At 44.2% G+C, this 21,607-nt stretch overlaps 1 protein-coding gene across 5 annotated transcripts in view; it reads right to left on the bottom strand.

The window, feature by feature from the left end:
• Positions 1–21,607, bottom strand: part of pik3r3b (phosphoinositide-3-kinase, regulatory subunit 3b (gamma)) — a 209,395-nt gene that overhangs the window by 100,034 nt on the left and 87,754 nt on the right. For all 5 annotated transcript variants that reach the window (XM_080771005.1, XM_080771003.1, XM_080771002.1 and 2 more), the window contains exon 5: positions 7,364–7,495. In XM_080771005.1, coding sequence (XP_080627131.1) covers positions 7,364–7,495 — 132 coding nt within the window. The remainder of the gene's footprint in view (positions 1–7,363; positions 7,496–21,607) is intronic.

The raw sequence follows: 21,607 nt of genomic DNA, 5'->3' as shown, positions 1-21,607 counted from the left end.
AACACAGAGTGCCCAGAGACAGATAAACTAGAGAGAGAGAGAGAGGGAGAGAGAGAGAGAGAGAGAGAGAGAGAGAGAGAGAGAGAGAGAGAGAGAGAGAGAGAGAGAGAGAGAGAGAGAGAGAGAGAGAGAGAGAGAGTACTCATTATATACCGAGCGTACTGGTTGAAAAAGTACTCAAATGTTTTACTTAAGTATCAATACTGCAATGCAGAAATACTATGTTACAAGTGAAAGTCTGCTATCCAAAATGTGTAAAAGTACAAAAGTATTGGCATCAAAATATACTTACAAAAGGTTTTCAAATGTCTAAAAGCATTTAAAAATAGCAGATCTACAAGCTTAAAATGCGGTGCTCACGAGGTGTTGTGAGCTTGTAGATCAGCCAACAATATTTGACTTTGAGATGAGACTTTTGTAGAAGTACAAGCATTGGAAATTGTAAATATACTCCAGTAGAGTAAAAGTACCTCAAACTTGTACGTTAAGTACAGTACTAGCCTCGGAAACACAGACCTTTTATTTCCAGGGAGAAAAGTACAGTACTTGAGTAAATGTACTTAGTTATTTTCCACCACTGATGAGGACTGCATCATTGCAAGTCCTGAGATATGACCTATACTCTAATGACTACACCTACGCCTGGGCCTGTGTGTGTGTGTGTGTGTGTGTGTGTATGTGTGTGTGCGTGCGTGAGTGTGCGTGGCAAACACCAAATAATGGCCAATCTACCATGTTTATAAATGTACATGAATACACTGTAACATGCAAATACTGTGTGTGCATAATAGTCTACACATAGACTGTTATATAGCCTATCATGTGCTTACAGTACATCATAATATTTATTTTGTGTGTGTGGCAAGTATGTCTGTATGCCGTGTATGTGACTGTGTGTGTGTGTGTGTGTGTGTGTGTGTGTTTGAGTGGGTGGTGATGGATGGCTGACAATCTGCTGCAACCTGATTGAGGTCATGGAAGTGACCCCACTCTGTCTGGCTACCACTGACCATAGACGCTGACCAACAGAAACACACACAAAATCTCTGTCCCCTATTCTTCACACACAGAGATACACATACTGCTTCACCTCTCAATATAATTATGTGTCCGATCACACACACACACACACACACACACACACACACACACACACACACACACACACACACACACACACACACACACACACACACACACACACACACACACACACACACACACACACACCTCGGTCATTATGGATTGTGGCTGACCTTGCGGGTCAATAGAGGTCAAGGCTGGAGAGGGAACTTGGCCTGTTCAGCTGGCCATCGGGGACAATGACAGACTGGACAACTGGACAGTGCTGGGGGTGACAAGGGGTGAGGGGTGAGGGTCCTGGAGACCACCACACTGTGTTGTAGTAACTACAGAACCAGACCTGCACAATGTGCACATATTGAACTGTTTTTTCTCCTGTTTTTCTATAAAGACAAGTTTTGTTTTCATTTGTGTTCGTCATGCAATATATTGTATGTGGTAATTAAGGGTAGGCATAATAAACTCAAATTATATAGCTTCAGCCTATACCTTTTTTTGGTCATAATGTAACATTTATAAATTATTTATTTTGTTATACACTTGGAGTGTACCGTTACCAAAATAAAACGTGAAGTGAAGTGAACTGTCTTGTCTTAATTTCCAACACTTCAAACACTGGTAAATGTAGATCGTTGTACAGAGAAAATGACATGACAGTTTCTGAATGGGCGATGGAGTAGTTAGACTAATGCATGCCAGTAAGCATGTCCAGACGGGGGTATATGGAGGTTTTGCCCTTTCTAACGGTAGTTTATGACTCATGGTCACTCACTAGAGAGAGATTTCAGAGGCTTGTGTCTCTTCCAAACTACTGCTGCTTTTCCCTGGCTTCACCGCTGACAGAGTGAACTTGAAGCATGCAAGGCTGAATGAATGCCCAAACAATGCGGAGCGTCTCACCAGCGTGTGACCAATCACAGTAGCCATGGATACATTAACACTGAGGTTCACTGTGCATAAATTGCACAAGCCATCCAAGCAACTTTCTTCAGATGAATGGTCAGACAGTTTTATTTATTGCTCACATAGATCAAGGTAGACTGCAATTGACCTATGGCTTTCTTCAAGTATATAATTCTAACAAAACGTCGAAAATGTGAACCTATATGGCAAACGGCCAGTATTCGGAGACAAAACGTGCACATGACATGTCGGCGGCTTTTGAGGAAATGTCGATTAGACTACTAGACTGGATGTTATCCACGCTGTCTGTCCATTAATCCTCAGTCCCTCCACAGCCGTCCCAGACCTTCATTCTCCTCTCCACCTCCTCAATCTCTCCTCACTCCTCCTCTTCCTCTTCCCATGTATGCACCGTCCAGATGGACAGTGGTCAGTCTCACCAGAGGGTCTTTGTTGTCGGATATGCTGACCTCAGTCAGGCCCTCATTTAAACAAAGGGATGAGTAATTGGACGCAGGGCAGGGGAGGAGGCAAAGATGATTGCGAGGGAATGGGGGGGGGGGGGGGCTTCAGGAATGAGAAATGAATGAGAATAGAAGAAAAGTGGGAAGTGGTAGAAGAAGACAAGAAGAAGGGAGTGGAGGGGGTCCTATTGGCTTAGTTTTAAAAAAAGAACACGTAAAAGATGGATGGAGTGAGGAAGTGGCAAGAATACAATTGTTGTTGTGACCTTTAAAACTGACAACAGAAAATGGAATCCTCCCATTTGCCACCTGCACTTTGCTGGCCAAATGGAAGGAGGCTGAACTAGGCGCAAACATGAAGTGTGAAGGTCTTTAGACCCAAATGGGATCAGAATAGCAACGTTAAAGGCAGGTTCTGTCTCTGCTGCATGCCGCATTTCGGTTTCTGACAACTTTCACAGTGTAATAGACTGTAATCCATAATAGGCCTATATCTTCATAAAAAGGGTAATGGAATAATCGTAATGACAAAAGTGTCAGTTGCTGAACAATTTATAGTCACTGGAGGGGGAAATCAGATGACTTATACAGTACTTATGGATGGAAAAAAAGAAAGAAAAAGAAATCAGGAACAAATTGGAAATGGATGACTTTGAAACAAAGCGAACATGCATTTTAATTTTGAGATTATAGATGACGTGATATTACACTACTTTGAAACTTCCTAAAAGTCTAACCACTCCGGGTTGTAAAAGATGAACATATCAAAGTGAAATAATACTATGAGTATTACAACAAAGTGTCAATTTAATTACATTTTCTATGGACATTAAAGGCTGAGCAATCCAAGCAGAGCGTAATTCTAATATAAAAAGATGGAATTATAGCATAGATCTGCAATTTCTACACTCTTGTATAACGAAGTAGGCATTAATTTAGGGAAAGTATGAATATGGAGGGATGAGGTTTCTGCCCGACAGCAGCGAATAGCAATTGTATTCTCTGTCATACGCTAAAATAGTAGATCTACTGTACAAGCTCATAACGCGTCAACATGGTGAGAGTTGGCTGTTATTTCTGGCAAGCAATGCATTTTGAGATGAAATCAGGCTTAATGAGATAGATTGAATTATCAGCTAAAGAAGTCAGCTTGTGTGCTTGAAGGATTGTCTTACTGATGCTTATTAACCTGCAACGTAAAATAGCAAACGGTTTAATTTCCCTGTGAGCATCCTATGTCTGCCTGGCGACCTTTTTTGGAGAATAAAGATCAAACAAATTAAGTGGTTTTGGAAAATATTAAAGGGGATTTGTGGAGGTCAAACCCAAATGAAGGTGATTATGTTTAATTATGTTTACATGAACAGAGAGAGAATAAAACAGAACTGGCTTTAGTTAAATGCCTCAAACAGACTATGAGAAAACACTTAAAGATAATGTGACGGTAAAGGCCTCTAGAGAGTTTGATATCATTTTCACATCTGGCGAGTGGGTACGATGGTGCACCAGTTTTTCACACAGACCAAGTTAAATTTGTGTATTTTTTCCAGGTGCATACAGTATCTTTGGTCCGACGTGTTAACAGTCCGACACGCAATAGTCCGACACCATACCTAAACCCTGTTGTTGTTGTTGCTGCGAGAGTGAGGTCTAGCCAACACCAACTCGGGATTCCTGGATCGCTGCCCTCCACAATTTCCTATCGAGGTTCTTGAGCTCTTCAGTGTTGCAGGCCAAGCTGTCGCGTCGCAGCACGTCTACATAGGTGGTACGCTTCTTTCCCCTCCTGGCTTTGCCCTGGGTTGGCTCCCATAGGGTCAATTTACTTGCCTCAAGTTGGGTGCCTGACGCAGTGCCCTGCCAGCCTCAACCTTCTCTCTCTGACTTTGTCCGTGACGCGTGGGAGGTCCCCATAGAGGTCCACATTTCTGATGCAGTCCGTCCATGTGTGCCACCTATGGACGGTGCCATTCGTAGCATTCTTGTGTAGACTCCATCCAGGGCTTTTTCCTGTTGTATTGTAAGGGTCCATGTCTCGGCCCCATACAGCAGTACTGACTCCACAGTAGCTATGAACAGCCGCCTCTTAAGGTCTTCTCCCATGTCTGATTCCCACACTCTCCTCATCCCGGCTTTCCAGGCAAGTGCTCTCCGAACCTTCAGATCCTGTTCAGTTGAGGCAGTCCAGGACTCCAGGCCTTGGTGCAGACGGGATGGTGCTCGAGCGAGTCGATGACTTCAAGTACCCTAAACCATAACCTAACGTATGCCCCCCAAAAAAATTACTGAAAATGTATGAATAAGAAATAGGCACTCCGTGATGAACAACATATAGCCGATACATACATCCCCCTCACTAGTTTCCCAACGATGCTGATTCAAAGTCAAAAAGCGCTGACCACTGTAGTGAAATGAATCACCTGTGCTCAAGTATCTGCACAATGAAAAGCGAATCATAATCTAGGAGGAATTTGACCTGGTGAAAGCTCAGCGTCTTGTAAAGTGATCACTCACCATTTTAGAAAGGATGAGATTATTGTACAGTGTGTGTGAAAAGGCCTTAGCCTAGACAGATTATTGTACAGTGTGTGTGAAAAGGCCTTAGCCTAGACAGCAAGGGACAGCTTTGAAAAGTACAACAAAGCTGGCCCATCATAGCTCCTGTGTTCTTCAGGGATCTCTTTATGCTATTGCATGACTTATCTTTACTGTACAAATTAAATGTTTCGGTCCTGAAATCCCTTTTCATATTACAGACCAATTTGATTCCACCAAGGTAAATGGCTCTCTGAGTGAACCCCATCATAATTAAGAAGTTCAATTTCAGTGGGCTTAACCTGAAAGGACCCACGCAAAGTGCTTGGCGTGTCTTCTCTAAGTGGTTTATCTGGACTTAAAATGTTTCCGTGAATATGTGAGAAAAGGCCTGGAACTTAACAGGGTCAGGAACAGGAGAGAAATGCACTTACACAATTGACTGTGTGTTGCAGTTGGAGCAAATGTCTTCAAAGTTTGATAATATTTCGAGAAGTCATAGAAGAGTTGGGGTGACAATTGAACGGCGATCGGATCTTGTCTATCTATCCTACCCTGCCTGCCTGCCTCTGTCCATCTCATGCACAGTACATACAAATGCAGGCACACCACCCACACAAAGCATTGAGTTCCACACTTCAAGCCTCATGAAAAATAGATATTGGTCTTGGTCTCTAAAAGCCAGAGGGACCGGGCTAAAGGTGACAGGGAGGACATGCAGGCAGGTCAGCTTCAGACGTGATTTGGAAGGGAGAGAGAAATATATGGGAGATCGAGGGGTGGGAGGGTGGACGGGGAACTGGGAGCGTTCATACGACCGTGTGTGTGTGTGTGTGTGTGTGTGTGTGTGTGTGTGTGTGTGTGTGTGTGTGTGTGTGTGTGTGTGGTGTGTGTGTGTGTGTGTGTGTGTGTGTGTGTCTGTGAGTGAGAGAGAGAGAGAGAGAGAGAGAGAGAGACTTAATGTCATCTCCCATAAGAATCCGTCTTTACTACATTAGACAGCATCTGGAGATTAGCCAACAATTGACGCTGACACAAAGGTACAGCCAGCTTGTCTTTACATCCAAATATGGCCGTGTCTGTGGGCGGTGACATGCTTTGGTGCTTACGCCAAGTGACAGAGGCACTCTGGGCCTTACTAGAGCCGACAGACAGAGTTCACCACAGAGTTCACCACACAATATGTACAGAGGAAAGGAGCATATTGTTCTATTTTTGTTTTTCACGAAGTAAGGATGCACACGCTCAATTTACAACTTACAATTTAGGCATTTAGCAGACCCTCTTATTCCAGAGCGATTTACAGTAAGCAAGAACAAAAACATGAACCTAACAGTGGAATATCTATATAAGGAAACTATGCATATACTATATAGTGCTATGTCTACATAAAATTCTATTTAAGTTAGATAAGTTGAGCCTTTGCATACGCCTGCACTGGCTAGAGCAAGTGCTATATACGGCAAGTGCTACGGGCTAAGATGGAGTCTGATGAGGTGGGTTTTCAGACTACGGCGGGAGATTGGGAGTGAGTCTGCAGTTCAGATTGCACATGCATTATTGTTATGACAGAGTTACAGAACAAAAGTCAGATAGATTGCTTGTTTGACCTTCTGCTTGTGTTGTTGGAATACTGAACATCGTGAAACTTCACAACGTTTTTCTGTCATTTGCAAGAAATGATTGCCTGTCAAAACCCCACGGCACTCGATATCAGACAGTCAATTGCAGCAGGGGTTGATATCAGACAGGCAACTGCAGCAGGGGTTGACGTAACTAAAGATTTTAGTAAAAGCAGCCTGGCAGCAGGGTTCTCTGTGGGCACAACAAACACACTGGAACAATTTACAAGCAATTTAGAAGAAGAAAAAAGAAGAACTGCTGCTTATGGTGATCTAACGTTAGCAGATGTGTTTTCTTGTTGGACTTGCGATTGAGAGCGGTTGTATGTGGGTTTTGGCAGCGAGGTGCTGTCCCCTCTTCACTGAATCTTTTAGTGATATGGAGTACCAGGCCGTGACGGCTTACTTACACCCCTGGAGGAGAGGAAGATAAGGGTTTAAAGCAGCATCAAGCACTGGCCAACATCGACCGAAACTAGTTTTTTGTGTATCCATGTCACATTAGCAGGTTCATAGCTGGGTTTTTGGTTCAGAAGCTGCTCAGAAAATTATCACCTGGATTACAGGGGTTGCTCATGTATTAGGTGTGTGGGTGTGTGCTCAAAGATGACACTTCAAACTCACACTGGCAGGGATCGGACAAGTGACTTTCTAGTCAAAGGTCAGCCAGTGGACTTTAATGTCAGTCTTGTGCACCATTGCCATTGTATTGATGTAAACTGAAGGGAACCTCTGCTGTAGGATCTGATATTGTACCTTGTGCGGTGTAGACCAGCTCGCTGTAGATCATTGCTGGGATGATGGGGGCTGGCAGGTCCTCGAGGACCCCTCTCAGGGTGTCGCACAGAACCCCCGACTCGTACTGGTCCAACTCCACTGAGACTGGGTCTGAGAGAGAAAGAGCAAGACAGAGGGAGAGAAAGATGTTACACATTCTAAGCACGATATTCAGTTTGCGCCTTATAATCCATTACACCGGGTTAGGTTTTTTTTTAACAGCAGCAGATGCCATAAAAGTTAAATATCACTGGCCAAAGGGCTCCCGCTGCGATTTAGCAGCCAAAGAGGTTTCTATAAAAAATGCATGTGGTAATTAGGTCACACCGGCGATCAGCGTGGCCAGAGAGCTGCGAGTCTCACGGCCACTCTGGGAAGGGAATAGGAACGCTATCTTTTAAAGTGAGAGATAAAAGAGGCTCAGATGTGCTCCGCACGTGAGAATGCACGAAATCCTCTGCCAGTTAGACAAAACAACCGATAACAAGTGTGCGTGTATTGTGTGCACGCGCGCGCGTGCGTGCGTGTGAGTGCGCGCGTTGTATGTGCATGTGTCTGGGTTTGTGTTTTCCTACAGATTAGCAGAGGACAAACCATGATGTGCCACTGACCGTTCCTTTCCTTCTTTTCATTATTTGGCCTCGATGTTTCACCCCAACCTTCCTACCTTGCCCTCCATTTGTCCTTGCTGTCCCAGAACGTCCTCCTCTTCCCGTACGTTTACCCAGCACCACCCCACCCTTACTATCTCTCTACCAACTATCCATTATTTGGTTCACAATTATTACATTTTTGATGAATCGAATATTTTTTCCCTTACGCGTTTATTATGCATCAATGAATCGGTTTATGTCTTTTATATGTCATCATACAAAAACAATAGAGGAGGGAAACCACTGTACAATGCAAAACAATAGTTTTAAACTTTGAATGCCTTCAAACAGGTGTTGTTTAGGCAATCATTGTACATACTATACTCAGCAACACGTTTCGAGCACAAGAACCCATCCTCACGCAGCAATCAGGTAAGTGTGTACAATGATATGGGAAGGGGTCACATCATAATCCTAACAGTGTAGTGCAGAAACAGTTTGAATAGGCGACGTAGACCCATCGCCTACATACCCAGGACCAGAATGGAAACAAGACCACAAGGACTTTTTCGGTGATCGCTTTGGAAGTGTGTTTGACATACCCTGTACTGATTACATTTCTGTTTGTCTGTACCCTGTACTGATTATATTTCTGTTTGACTGTACCCTGTACTGATTACATTTCTGTTTGTCTGTACCCTGTACTGATTACATTTATGTTTGACTGTACCCTGTACTGATTACATTTATGTTTGACTGTACCCTGTACTGATTACATTTCTGTTTGACTGTACCCTGTACTGATTACATTTCTGTTTGACTGTACCATGTACTGATTACATTTCTGTTTGACTGTACCCTGTACTGATTACATTTCTGTTTGACTGTACCCTGTACTGATTACATTTCTGTTTGACTGTACCCTGTACTGATTATATTTCTGTTTGACTGTACCCTGTACTGATTATATTTCTGTTTGACTGTACCCTGTACTGATTACATTTATGTTTGACTGTACCCTGTACTGATTACATTTATGTTTGACTGTACCCTGTACTGATTACATTTCTGTTTGACTGTACCCTGTACTGATTACATTTCTGTTTGACTGTACCATGTACTGATTACATTTCTGTTTGACTGTACCCTGTACTGATTACATTTCTGTTTGACTGTACCCTGTACTGATTATATTTCTGTTTGACTGTACTGATTATATTTCTGCCAATAAAGTATTCAATGAATCATGTACAAGCTCAGAACGCATCCTATCACGATGCGTTGTGAGCTTGTACATTGGCTTTAACTATTTTTGACATTTTTATTACATTATCAATTATTTTATATCATTGATCAATTTCATTATTTCAAAGAAGTGCCCTATACTCCATCCCACACCTTTCCCTCCACTTCACCCTGCCCTCCTTGCAGTCATTCTCTCACGTTGCCCCCGATTTCATTCTCTTCTTCCTTCCATCTCTCTTCCCCCCCCCCCCCGTCTCCTCCTAACCTCCCTCCCCTCCTCCTCCCATCTCATCTCAGCCTCATCTTCATCTCCTCCACCCCCATCAACGCCATATGTCAGCTCCTCTGGAAGTCAAATGGTTGTTAAATCCCATTGATTTGCCCCCTCTAACTAATGGCAGAATAAACTTAACCAATCACCGCAGGTCAGTAAACCGCAGGACTATTACGGCAAGATCAACGGATGACCTCTTCATATCGTGGCAGTGGGAGGAGCAGTCATATTGTCAAACAGAGTACATTTTCTGTCACCCAGGGGACCCCCCGGGATTTCGCTTTATCGCTTTTGTTTTGGCGGGCCTGGGATGTCACACAGATGGTAATGACAACAAAATAATAATAAGGTAAAGTTTGCGTGCTGCATCGTCAAAGCATTGACTAGAGACGCTGCAGTGAGTCGGCTAAATATTTTGAAATGTATATGACACTATAGTTGACAGCTTTGAAAATGACGCAGATATACAGGTACAGTATGACAGGTCTGAGGGTGTAGATGGGATGTAGTCTCGTGTTGCAAGACATTGGGAGATCTCAGCCTGCAATTGGCGACATTAAATATAGTTGCTAGAATAGCAGTGAAAACAGTGGTTAAGACACAGGTGCGTAGCGTTAGTCCAATGTCCCTATAAATCTGAGTACCCGATATTGCAACCATAGAGCCTCATACTAGCCCTATCTAACAGGCTCTATGGTCCATAGAGCCTCATACTAGCCCTATCGAACAGGCTCTATGGTCCATAGAGCCTCATACTAGCCCTATCTAACAGGCTCTATGGTCCATAGAGCCTCATACTAGCCCCATCTAACAGGCTCTATGGACCATAGAGCCTCATACTAGCCCCATCTAACAGGCTCTATGGTCCATAGAGCCTCATACTAGCCCTATCTAACAGGCTCTATGGTCCATAGAGCCTCATACTAGCCCTATCTAACAGGCTCTATGGTCCATAGAGCCTCATACTAGCCCTATCTAACTGAGCGAAGTGTTTATAGACTGACTTTCAAGTCTATTTGGGAGGCTGTTTATGAGTTATATCCTATATTACCACACATTTCCCAGAATTCCATGCGCACAATGAGTGCACAAAATGTGCACCAGTTCTGGTCGCACATTTTGACGTATGTGACGTATGTGAATCTGCCATTCCCGCCTGTGCATTTTGGTCCACATACGTCACTGTCTTCCCCTCTGCGCTTTCAACCCAGCTTGGTGGCTCTTACTATACTGGCCAATCACAGCTCTTACACTACTGGCCAATCACAGCAGGCCTACAAGCTGCTCCAAATCGGGAAGCGGAATCCTGCATTTAAAAGTCGTTAATATTGCGTTAATATTGTTAATATTGAGCCCAGAACGTCTGCGTTCTGTTCAATCACAGGATGCAGCCTAGACTCTGAGAAAAAAAGACTAAGTTTAAACAGGAAGTGGACGACGGGGAAATCCGAAATAGGCTGATTGGGGCTGAGGCAGGCGTTGCCTAGCAACCGGGCCGCTGCTAAAAAAAAGATTTTAGCGAGACCTTCAGTCCACTAATATGACTGTATAGCTATAGTAAGGCTGCATGGTGTTAGACACCAACTTCTAGTTTGACACAACAGAAGACGTTTTTGATGTTAAAGTAAGTTGGTTAACACTAATAGTTTTGTTTTATTAGATACGGCAACTTGTGTACCCCAGAGTCCCTATTCCGCGGCAAACATTCAGTGAAAATAGAGATCTACAAGTAGTAATAGCTCCGTTGTCAGAACTCAAAATGGGCCGTTTCTGGCTGATCCCACAGACATTACGGGTACGCTTTCTAAATGCACAGCGGCCCGCTGTTGAGGCTAAATTGGCTCAATTTGGGCCCTGCACTTTATAAAAGAAAAAGAGGGGTGACGTTGAGGTGTCCACGCGGCTTAACATCTGTGTAAGCTGAGGACAGGCTTCAGTCAGCCGGCCTCGTTTAATCACACCTAATGAAACGCACTCTGGGGGCACGGCCAACGCCACATCATTACACTGCTCACCAGGGGATTGGAAATGAGAAATCCCTAGATCAATTATTCTCTCTCCGTTCCCCTTTGTGCCTCCCCCCACCAATAACCATGCTCTGTCTCTCCCCCTCACATCCTACACTTCATTTACATCCTCGTTTAGCTCCTCTCCTCTCCTCTCCTCTCCTCTCCTCTCCTCTCCTCTCCTCTCCTCTCCTCTCCTCTCCTCTCCTCTCCTCTCCTCTTCAGTCTGCTGGCTGGCCCGGGTCAGGCCCTTTTCCCCATTTTGCTTTCTCATTACATCACGCCCAGAGCCATAGAGTAAGACAGAGTTGCGACAACTCCGTTCACTTCATGGGGCCAGGCTCTTCCACATAGATTTTTATTGAATGGGGACAACCGGAAGTTTACGGATTGAATTGGAGTCTATGGGCTTGCGCGAGTACATGAACCACGTGACCAGGCTGTTTCTGCACCCTCAATGTCATAACTCTGTCTTACTCTATGGATCACGCCCTTCCTCTTGTCTCTCTCTTTCCTTCTCCGCTCCACTGACTGAACGGAGCTCAAGCAAAGTGTCTAGCAGTCCCGCCAGTCCCTCTACACCTCCGCTCCACTACTGGCTCTGGCTCGTTCCCCTTCTCTCCTCCTCCTCCTCCCATCAGCCATGCCCTCCACTCTTCCTCAAAAGGGGATGGTGGCATGGCAAATAAGCAAACAGCTGTTTGATCTGTTCCCACATGCCACACACATACACACAGACTGGGCTCTGGACCAGGGGCATGCATGTCTAACCAGGTCAAATGTGACAGAGCGACAGAGCATGACCCCCTCCTTACGATCTGGATGACATCGCCACCAGACAAGGACAGGGATGGGGGGGGGGGGGGGGGGTCATGAGCCCACCTAGACGTTTGGAGCATTATGCTTTGTGTGGGTGGTGTGCACTGTGCACGCATGCATATGACAGACAGACAGACAGACAGACAGACAGACAGACAGACACACACAGCTCTATTATTGATCATGTGTTTCTATATGTGTGTCTGCCTGGCTGACGTATCGACAGTTTATGGGTAATTTTTCTAATCCCTGTCCCTAAGGGCCTTCTATCACTCATCGCCATCCTCCATCTCCCTCTTTTCTTTATGAGTTTGTCCTATCACTGCTTTACCATTCTCTTCAGATTCATACACCTGTCCCCGCGCAAACGCACACACACACACACACACACACACACACACACACACACACACACACACACACACACACACACACACACACACACACACACACACACACACACACACACACACACACACTCCATCCCATCAGTCAGTCAGATCATCAAGGTTGTCTCAGAGTGTATGGATCAGTCTACAGATGGTTAGGTGAATGCATGAACGCTTGAATGGACATGCATGGGTCGGGTCAATATATAGAGTCTATATTGGACTCCTGCTTCTGACAGAGAATCCAATTGACAGCATATCTGACAGGATGTGTGTGTGTGTGTGTGTGTGTGTGTGTGTGTGTGTGTTGTGTGCGTGTGCGTGTGCGGTGTGTGCGCGTGTGTGTGTGTGTGTGTTGTTTCAATACATGTGTAACACTCTAACTCAGAGGTTCCCTAACTTTTCATTTGGTGTTATTATTTTTTAAGATTTGTTCTTTGGCCTTTCTGCCTATATTGAAGTGAAGGCTGACAGGAAAGAGGGAGACAGGGGGAGACATGCAGCAAAGGTCGTCATGAACGGGACTCGAACACGCAACGCGCTGTCAGAGCAGAGCTTATATGTGGCATGTGCCTGGACCGCTAGGCCAGCGGGCGCCCCACTTAAGCCCTATTATTGAAAATAGCCAATCTAACAACACGTCACATTGTGACATCTTGTTATCTTATAGATTAAATGGTAAATGGTGCATTTATATATGGCCTTACATAGATGTGCATTACATTCACCCATTCACACACCGATGGCAGCAGAAACCATGCAAGGCACCAACCAGCAGATCAGGAGCAATTAGGGGTTCAGTGTCTTGCTCAAGGACACTTCGACACTAACTCTGGGGGAGCCCGGGTTAGAACTGGCAACCTTGTGGTTACCATCCAGCCACTCTACCCCTGAGCCACCGCCACTGATTGTCTATGTTCACTATTTCTAATCAACATTATACATTTATTTCGATTCCAACAAAATGTTTGGGACACAGTGCTAATTTAATTTGTATACTGTAACCACTCGGTTACAGTATACATTCTCAGAGTTACAAATAGATAAATAAAACACTGAGTATTTTACTGCGTCTGCACATCTGCTCTGCGAGGACAGCTACTGTGAGTTTTGACCCACAGAGTAATGATGCAGAGAGAATGTGAAAAACCCAGCCTGAAAATCACATTATCCTAATAGTAACCTTGAACAGCTCTGTCAAACATTTTGTGAACATTAAGAAGCCTCACCAACAAGGCTGGAAGCCAGACAAGCATGTCTCTCGTCTGTAATGAGGCTAACAACATTATCTGGAGATGAACCAGAAAGCTGATCGCACAGCAGCACAGGACATGCCCGGACACACACTCCCTGACAGGGATTTGAACGGAGGGCTTTGTTGACGAGCATAACGCTAAAACAAGACCAAAATAAGAGAGTCTGACGCATGTACTGTATAGATGTCCAACTGTTGTCATGGTAATCAGTCTATATTTGAATCAACTTGTAATGACGTTCGTAGCCCGAACAGTAACTGTTCTATTGGCGCAGAATTGTAAACCAGTCTTGTGGCCTCATATGATATTTGGCTTTGCTCACAGAAACAGATTCATTGTAATAAAATAATACATTTTATAATTTAGTTTAGTTAGATTTTTTGTGTCGATATCACTGTAGCTATATGTGTACAGTGTGTGTGTGTGTGTGTGTGTGTGTGTGTGTGTGTGTGTGTGTGTGTGTGCGCGCGTGCGTGCGGGACAGAGAGAGCATGTGAGTGTGTATGTCTGTATGTGGTAGGTGGGTAATGACTCACTAAATGACTAATATGTATGCATGTGATTGTGTGTGTGTGTGTGTATGTGCGCGTGTATAATCGTGCGTGGTTAAATGCATATTTTATAAGGTACTTGAACGCTGGGAGCAAGATCCCTTGCCCTCTGACATTGACCCATAAAGGTCACATATGCAACCCGTTCGGGCATGCCATCGGTCAGATAAGCTAGCCAAGCGTGCCATTGGTCAGATAAGGCAGCCAAGCGTGCTATTGGTCGAAAATTACCCAGTTGCTCATTTCATGGTGTTTAAATGGCTTCTACAGATATGGACGCGTTTGCCCTTCACACACATTACGGACACAGAATTTACAAAAACACGCAAATTCATCTCTAGCACACGGACACGCTCAGAGTTCAATTCATCTCTAGCACACGGACACGCTCAGAGTTCAATTCATCTCTTGCACACGGACACGCTCAGAGTTCAATTCATCTCTAGCACACGGACACGCTCAGAGTTCAACATCCGTTGAAAATTATTGAGACAGTTGGTTGTTTTGTACAGATGTCAACAGCTACAGTATGAGCTCGTGGATCGGCTATTTTCACTAGTTCTAGAAGATGGAAAAAAGAAATCCATTTCCTGAAAAGTAAGGGTTTGGACGTACCAGGTTTCCACCCGACAGTGACGCTACACAGACTGTACTCTTGCTGCTGACCCAGGTTCAGATCTGACCCCAGGCTCTCTGGCACATAATCATCCCCTGCCTCTTTCCTGCCTTTCCTGTCTCACGGAAATAAGGCAGACATTTGTCCTTAAAAATGAATTAAAAAAATAGGCTCAACAAAATAAGCTCAACATGACCTCTTGAACATACACAGCTGGGGGTAAATTTGATCCATTTGTAAATTGTGGATAAATAATACATGTACAGTTCTGTTTATTTGGATGGATTATCCAGAGCAGCTTATTGACCAGCTACAGTAGGTACAGTACAACCGAATGGTTCATTCAAAAAGGACACGTGTGAAGTGGTGGTTGAACTAGAAGGACCTCTGTGTTACAGCCTGACCAACAGGTGACCCTGATGTGCATACTAACCACACACAAGGTTGGTTTCACCTAAATGGACGGGGAAACTTGTTTAACTGACCTTTTTCACATGCCTAGAAGTCATGTGAAAAAGAGAGCTGGCTCAGATGTGCGAAAACAAATGGGTTCATTAAAAACGGAAGAATTAAATCACCTATCATGTGCTGTGTAATTAACAGGATAAACACACGGAAATCACCTACCATGTGCTGTCCTGCTTAACAGATAAGCCATGGGTAAACCACTAAGTATAATATAAACTCATGGGTTATTTAACCACTTAAACCGTATCAGGGTCTCCCAGGGGTCTTTTGGTCTTTAGCTCCTTTCCCCCCTGTACGCCAAATCTCTTTGTGAAAATAGCTGTTGGCTATTTTGGCCTGTTATGAAATGCCCAGTATAAGCACGCTATAGGGCAGTGGTATACTCAATACTGTTATGACATGCCCAGTACAAGCACGCTATAGGGCAGTGGTATACTCAATACTGTTATGACATGCCCAGTATAAAGCACGCTATAGGGCAGTGGTATACTCAATACTGTTATGACATGCCCAGTACAAGCACGCTATAGGGCAGTGGTATACTCAATACTGTTATGAAATGCCCAGTATAAGCATGCTATAGGGCAGTGGTATACTCAAAGTGGGGTACTTGAGGAAGTTCCGCAGGGGGTCCCCACTCCCCAGCTAAACTAGTTCATATGGAATCCCTTTAACCACTAACTGTGTGTCAACTGTTTGACAATAATAAACATTTAACACTACAAATCTTGCATGGGGGTCTCTGACATCAAATATATATTTTCACATGGGGTCTGTGGCCAAACACATATTAATTTGGGAGCCCTTGACATTGAAAAGGTTGGAGAAGCACTGTGGTTAAACGACGTGTCAGGGTCTCACAGAGAATGACAGTGACAACGTGGAGAGCACATGGCTGGCTCTGCTCTGCTGCCCGCCTCGCCAGCCTGCTGATAGAACATCCAGTAACTTCAAACGCTGTCACTGTTTCTGCTTTTCGTACTGTTCAGGAGCAATCAGTCCATGTCATCTCCATTCATCCCTCTCTCCCCTCCCTCGAACACCTCTCTCTCTCTCTCTCTCTCTCTCTCTCTCTCTCTCTCTCTCTCTCTCTCTCTCTCTCTCTCTCTCTCTCTCTCTCTCTCTCTCTCTCTCTCTCTCTCTCTCTCTCTCTCTCTCTCTCTCTCTCTCTCTCTCTCTCTCTCTCTCTCTCTCTCTCTCTCTCTCTCTCTCTCTCTCTCTCTCTCTCTCTCTCTCTCTCCTCTCTCTCTCTCTCTCTCTCTCTCTCTCTCTCTCCAGGATGGTTGTGTGCCAACCCAACACCCTTGGAGATGGCAGAGTGCCTGGCCTGAGACAGGAACTCAAAACACACAAGGTTGAATGGTGCCTGGCCTGTGTGTGTGTGTGTGTGTGTTTACAGTACCATCAATCTTGCTGTGTTTACACTGGAGGACCCTACTTCCGCTTTACTCACCCTCTCACTTTCTTATTCTCTCTCTCTGTCGCGCACACACGCACACACAACACACACACACACACACACACACACACACACACACACACAACACCGATGCTTCTCCATATAGGGAAAGGTGGAACACTTTGTACTTTAATTCAATCTGCTCAGCTGCTGTATGCGTTGTACTGTATGTCAGACACAGGTTTTACTGTAGTATAGACATAAGTATTTCTAAATGACCCGCAGGGGGAAGGAAGGATGGATGGGTGTAGTTAAATAGGATGGATGGGTGTAGTTAAATCATTCCTTCTACTAAGTTGATCAAAGCTGTTAACATTCAAATGTTTGCATCGCACGCTTAGTTTGCCTCACCAGATGGTTCACCATGCAGCTCCAACCATATAGAAGATATACTGTAGGATAAATCATGCATATCAAGACATGATTATTATTTTCACCAGATTTCTATATAGCCGCTATGTGTACTCCTAGGGGTATGCAGAGGTATCACATGAGAGAAAATGGGAAATGGGGTATATTTTTGTCCCAGTCCAGCCTGTGTTGTTCTATTTTGAACATAATGACAAGATACATTTGCTCAGGAGGTACACATTGCAAATCTTTCTCTACATCATTTATTTGTAACATAATTCTTCAAAGCCTGATCATGCGCTGAAAAGAGCCAATATACTAGCTTCATTGTGAGCGTGGACGGTGGAAGTATAAAGATTAGAAGGAAATGTGTGATGAAGTGCAGGGCATAATTAAAAAATGTCCGTCAAGTTTGTTGTTGAGGACGCTCGGGTGGCGCAGTGGTAAAGTTCCTGCCCGTTGTGTGTTCAAATCCACCATGGTGCATCCAGCTTTGCCGGGCGTCAATGCGAACACAATAATTGGCTCATGTTTGCGGGAGGGAAGGCAGGCAGGGTGATGTTGATCACGGCATGTATTCCTACAGGCTGAAGGAATGTCAGCAGGGAGTGTTGGGTGGTAAGAGTAGGACGAAGGCTCCTCACTGGCAGGAGGTGAGTCAGTAGGATACAACAGTATATCCTCCTGGTGGGGTCTCCTCACTGGCAGGAGGTGAGTCAGTAGGATACAACAGTATATCCTCCTGGTGGGGTCTCCTCACTGGCAGGAGGTGAGTCAGTAGGATACAACAGTATATCCTCCTGGTGGGGTCTCCTCACTGGCAGGAGGTGAGTCAGTAGGATACAACAGTATATCCTCCTGGTGGGGTCTCCTCACTGGCAGGAGGTGAGTCAGTAGGATACAACAGTATATCCTCCTGGTGGGGTCTCCTCACTGGCAGGAGGTGAGTCAGTAGGATACAACAGTATATCCTCCTGGTGGGGGCTCCTCACTGGCAGGAGGTGAGTCAGTAGGATACAACAGTATATCCTCCTGGTGGGGGCTCCTCACTGGCAGGAGGTGAGTCAGTAGGATACAACAGCAGTGACAACACAGAAATGTGTGTGGGGAGAAATATCGACTAAATAGGGGAGGAAAGGGCAGTAAATAATATGTTTAAAGAGTTTGTTGTTGAGATCATTATTTAGAGCAGTGGTTCTCAAAGTGGTTTCTAACTCCCAGGAGTCCTTGGGGGTTTCCAGGGGGTCCCCAGCTAAATGTGTTAATACAGCATCACAATTATTCTAACCATCTATTATATTATATCTACTAGAGCGGTGCCCGTTGGAGCCTCTACAGCGATGCCCGTTGGGCACTGGCCCACTTGGAACGATGAAAATGCATGCCCCACCCAGATATTATGTCTGCGCCCCTTTCATGCCCATATATGGAGTTCTTTGTCAGGCATACCCAAATATGGAGTCTATGCAGACGTCAGAATGATGTCAGAACCGGCCAGCTCCATATATGGACACTGGGCAGAGGCCCTGTCCAGAGCCCGGGCAGAGGCCTTTTTGCGGCGGTTCTGGACAACCGTGGGTCCGACCGACTTGACACCAGCCACTGCACCCCCTGTAGTGGTGTGGCACGAGCATGTCAAATTTGAAGTCGGTGGGGCGAACGGTTCTCAAGTTACGTGGATTATAGACATACGTACAGACGTACGTACAGAGACTATAGATATATTGCTATTCAAAAATAGCAAATGTACAATTTCACAGCGCAGTACAAAGAAGTGACATGCTGCAAGCTTGTACATCTGCTATATTAGTTTTGAAAATGTTTGGAAGATATTTAATCATTTTAGATTTTCACTTCTGGTTCCCTGGCACAAAACATTTTCTGACGGGGCCAAATACATTTGGGGGTCCTTGACAAGAAAGAATTTGAGAAACACTGATCTATTGAGATTTCAAGAACATGAGGAGGAAAAAAAAGAAGAAAAAAAAAACAGTTCTCTATTCATAACTCCCACCCCCTCAAATTATGCATTATGGTATAATTGGATAAAGTTTGAACCCAATAAACATAATTCTATGATCTCTTTCTCTGTGTGTGTCCGTGTGTACTTTGTCTGACCGTGTGTGAGTATAGAGCCATGTTATGGGCCTCTGCGTGTCTGTGTGTTGCGCCCCTCCAGTGACATTCCAATAAAAATCTCATTACTCTACAAAAGCTCTGTGATCATCTGCTCTCTGCCAGCATTAGAGCGTCCTGATTGAGTTGAACAAGCAATTTTGAAGAGGGAAAATGTCATTTTGCACAAAACAAGACTAGCTAGCACAATGAAATCCAATGGTTTCACTGAAAAGAAGTAGCCCAAACTAATCTAATAGCAGTGATTGACAAATTGACCTATTTGGAAAATATAGAGACGCCGAAATTTTATTGGGAGAAAAACTTGAGAACTGGAATGCCATCCATTTGAGTTTTTTTTAGTTATTCAAGGCATTCCTATTCAAATGAATGTGCACAAAGGGTTATTAGTGGTAACATAAGCCACGTGGAAATGTGTATACCAATTTGGACTAGCTTCTAAATGTTGGCAGAATCCAGTTTGTTTCAGTGTGTTTATCTGCTAAAAGTGTAATTTTGAGACCCTTTGCACCATGAACTGAGACTGAATTAACAAAGAACAGAAGCAACCAGAGAAAGATGTTGGACAATATTTAGATTGATAGAAAAGTTATGTATTATTAACTTTTATAAAATACAATGAATACTATAACATTAGGTGTGCTGTGAATTCTTCCAGTCTCATACAACGTTCACACCTGCTGATTATTTCAAAAACTAAAATTTTCCCACAGGGAATTACATTGGAATTGTCCATTGTGTCCATAATAATTTTCTGGGCTGACCATAACTACACAAATTGAATCATGGGATAATGAAAGTAGTGCACGATGCAGTGACGTAACAGAGATGAAATGAAAGGAGTGCACTTAATCATCATCATGTCATGGTCACTCTGTTGGATACAAGAATGCTCGGCCCATAACAAGCTCGCCCCGGGTCAAATTTGGCAACCTCATAACGGTCGCAACCAGGTATTCCTAAACGTAACGTCAGTAAAAGTACAGTATGACTAAACCTAACCTTATTCCTACACGTGACCCCAATCCAATCCAATCCAATCTACTTTATTTATATAGCACATTTCACAACGCAAGGTTTACAAAGTGCTGTACATAAAGTTAAAAGGGGAGTTATATATAAAACACAAGACACCAACAAACCACACAGTAGAAAAAGGACACATTACAACAAGCCACAGAAAAACACAGAACTCTCAAACGGAATTAAAAGCCAATTGGTGTACAGGTGGGTCTTAAGGCGAGATTTAAAAGTCTCGATGGTGGGGGCCAGTTTCACATGGGAAGGAAGGGAGCTCATTCCACAGTTTGGGGGCTATGACAGAAAAGGCTCGGTCACCTCTGGTCTTTAGACGTGCCTTTTTTGTGACCTGGAGATTCAACTGGCCAGCAGAACGCAATGACCTTGAGAGAGTGTAAACCTCTATAAGGTAAAACTAGTAAAACTAACTTAACCTCAGTAAAACGAGTGGTTCGCGAAAAAAAGAAAAGAAAAAAAGGGGGGCCACTGTGTTTTGGGGTCAGTGTTCCGGTTACCCCTCTGTTGACCACACCCTATCCTATAGCGTGACACGTCCCATTGCTAGGCATGTCATAATAGGCAAACAGCTTGTTGTTGGGCAATTTTGGATGAAAAGATTTGGTATAGAATGGCAAAAAGAAGGGTACCATGTATAGAGCCTTGGGTCAAGTAGAAGGAATATGCTAGTCACACGCATATCCCAGAATTAACCCACAAGATTCGTATTCTCGGGCGTGCCATAATTCTTTATCATGAAAAGAAAACGCCTCAATGGCATGGTTGTCATAACAATACCAACTAACTAATAACATGATCAGATGAAAGATGCCACATGGAGACACTGGGTGCTATGATGAGTAATAGGCTGATTTCACAGTCTCTGCCCTCTCTCCCTACGCTACATTTGTGTTTTGCAGTTCCTTTCTCCATTAGGAGATCAAAGTGGATACCATGAGTCTGGGATCTGTCTGCTCTCCCCTACAGGCTCAGACCTAAGCCCACATAAGTGTATTTTCTCTTGGAACACCATAACATTGCTG

Source organism: Protomyctophum bolini (assembly GCF_963924005.1).
Source record: "Protomyctophum bolini genome assembly, chromosome: 8".
Classification (NCBI taxonomy): domain Eukaryota; kingdom Metazoa; phylum Chordata; class Actinopteri; order Myctophiformes; family Myctophidae; genus Protomyctophum; species Protomyctophum bolini.
The sequence above is the reverse complement of the archived record's forward strand: the minus strand, read 5'-3'. Positions and strand labels throughout refer to the sequence as shown.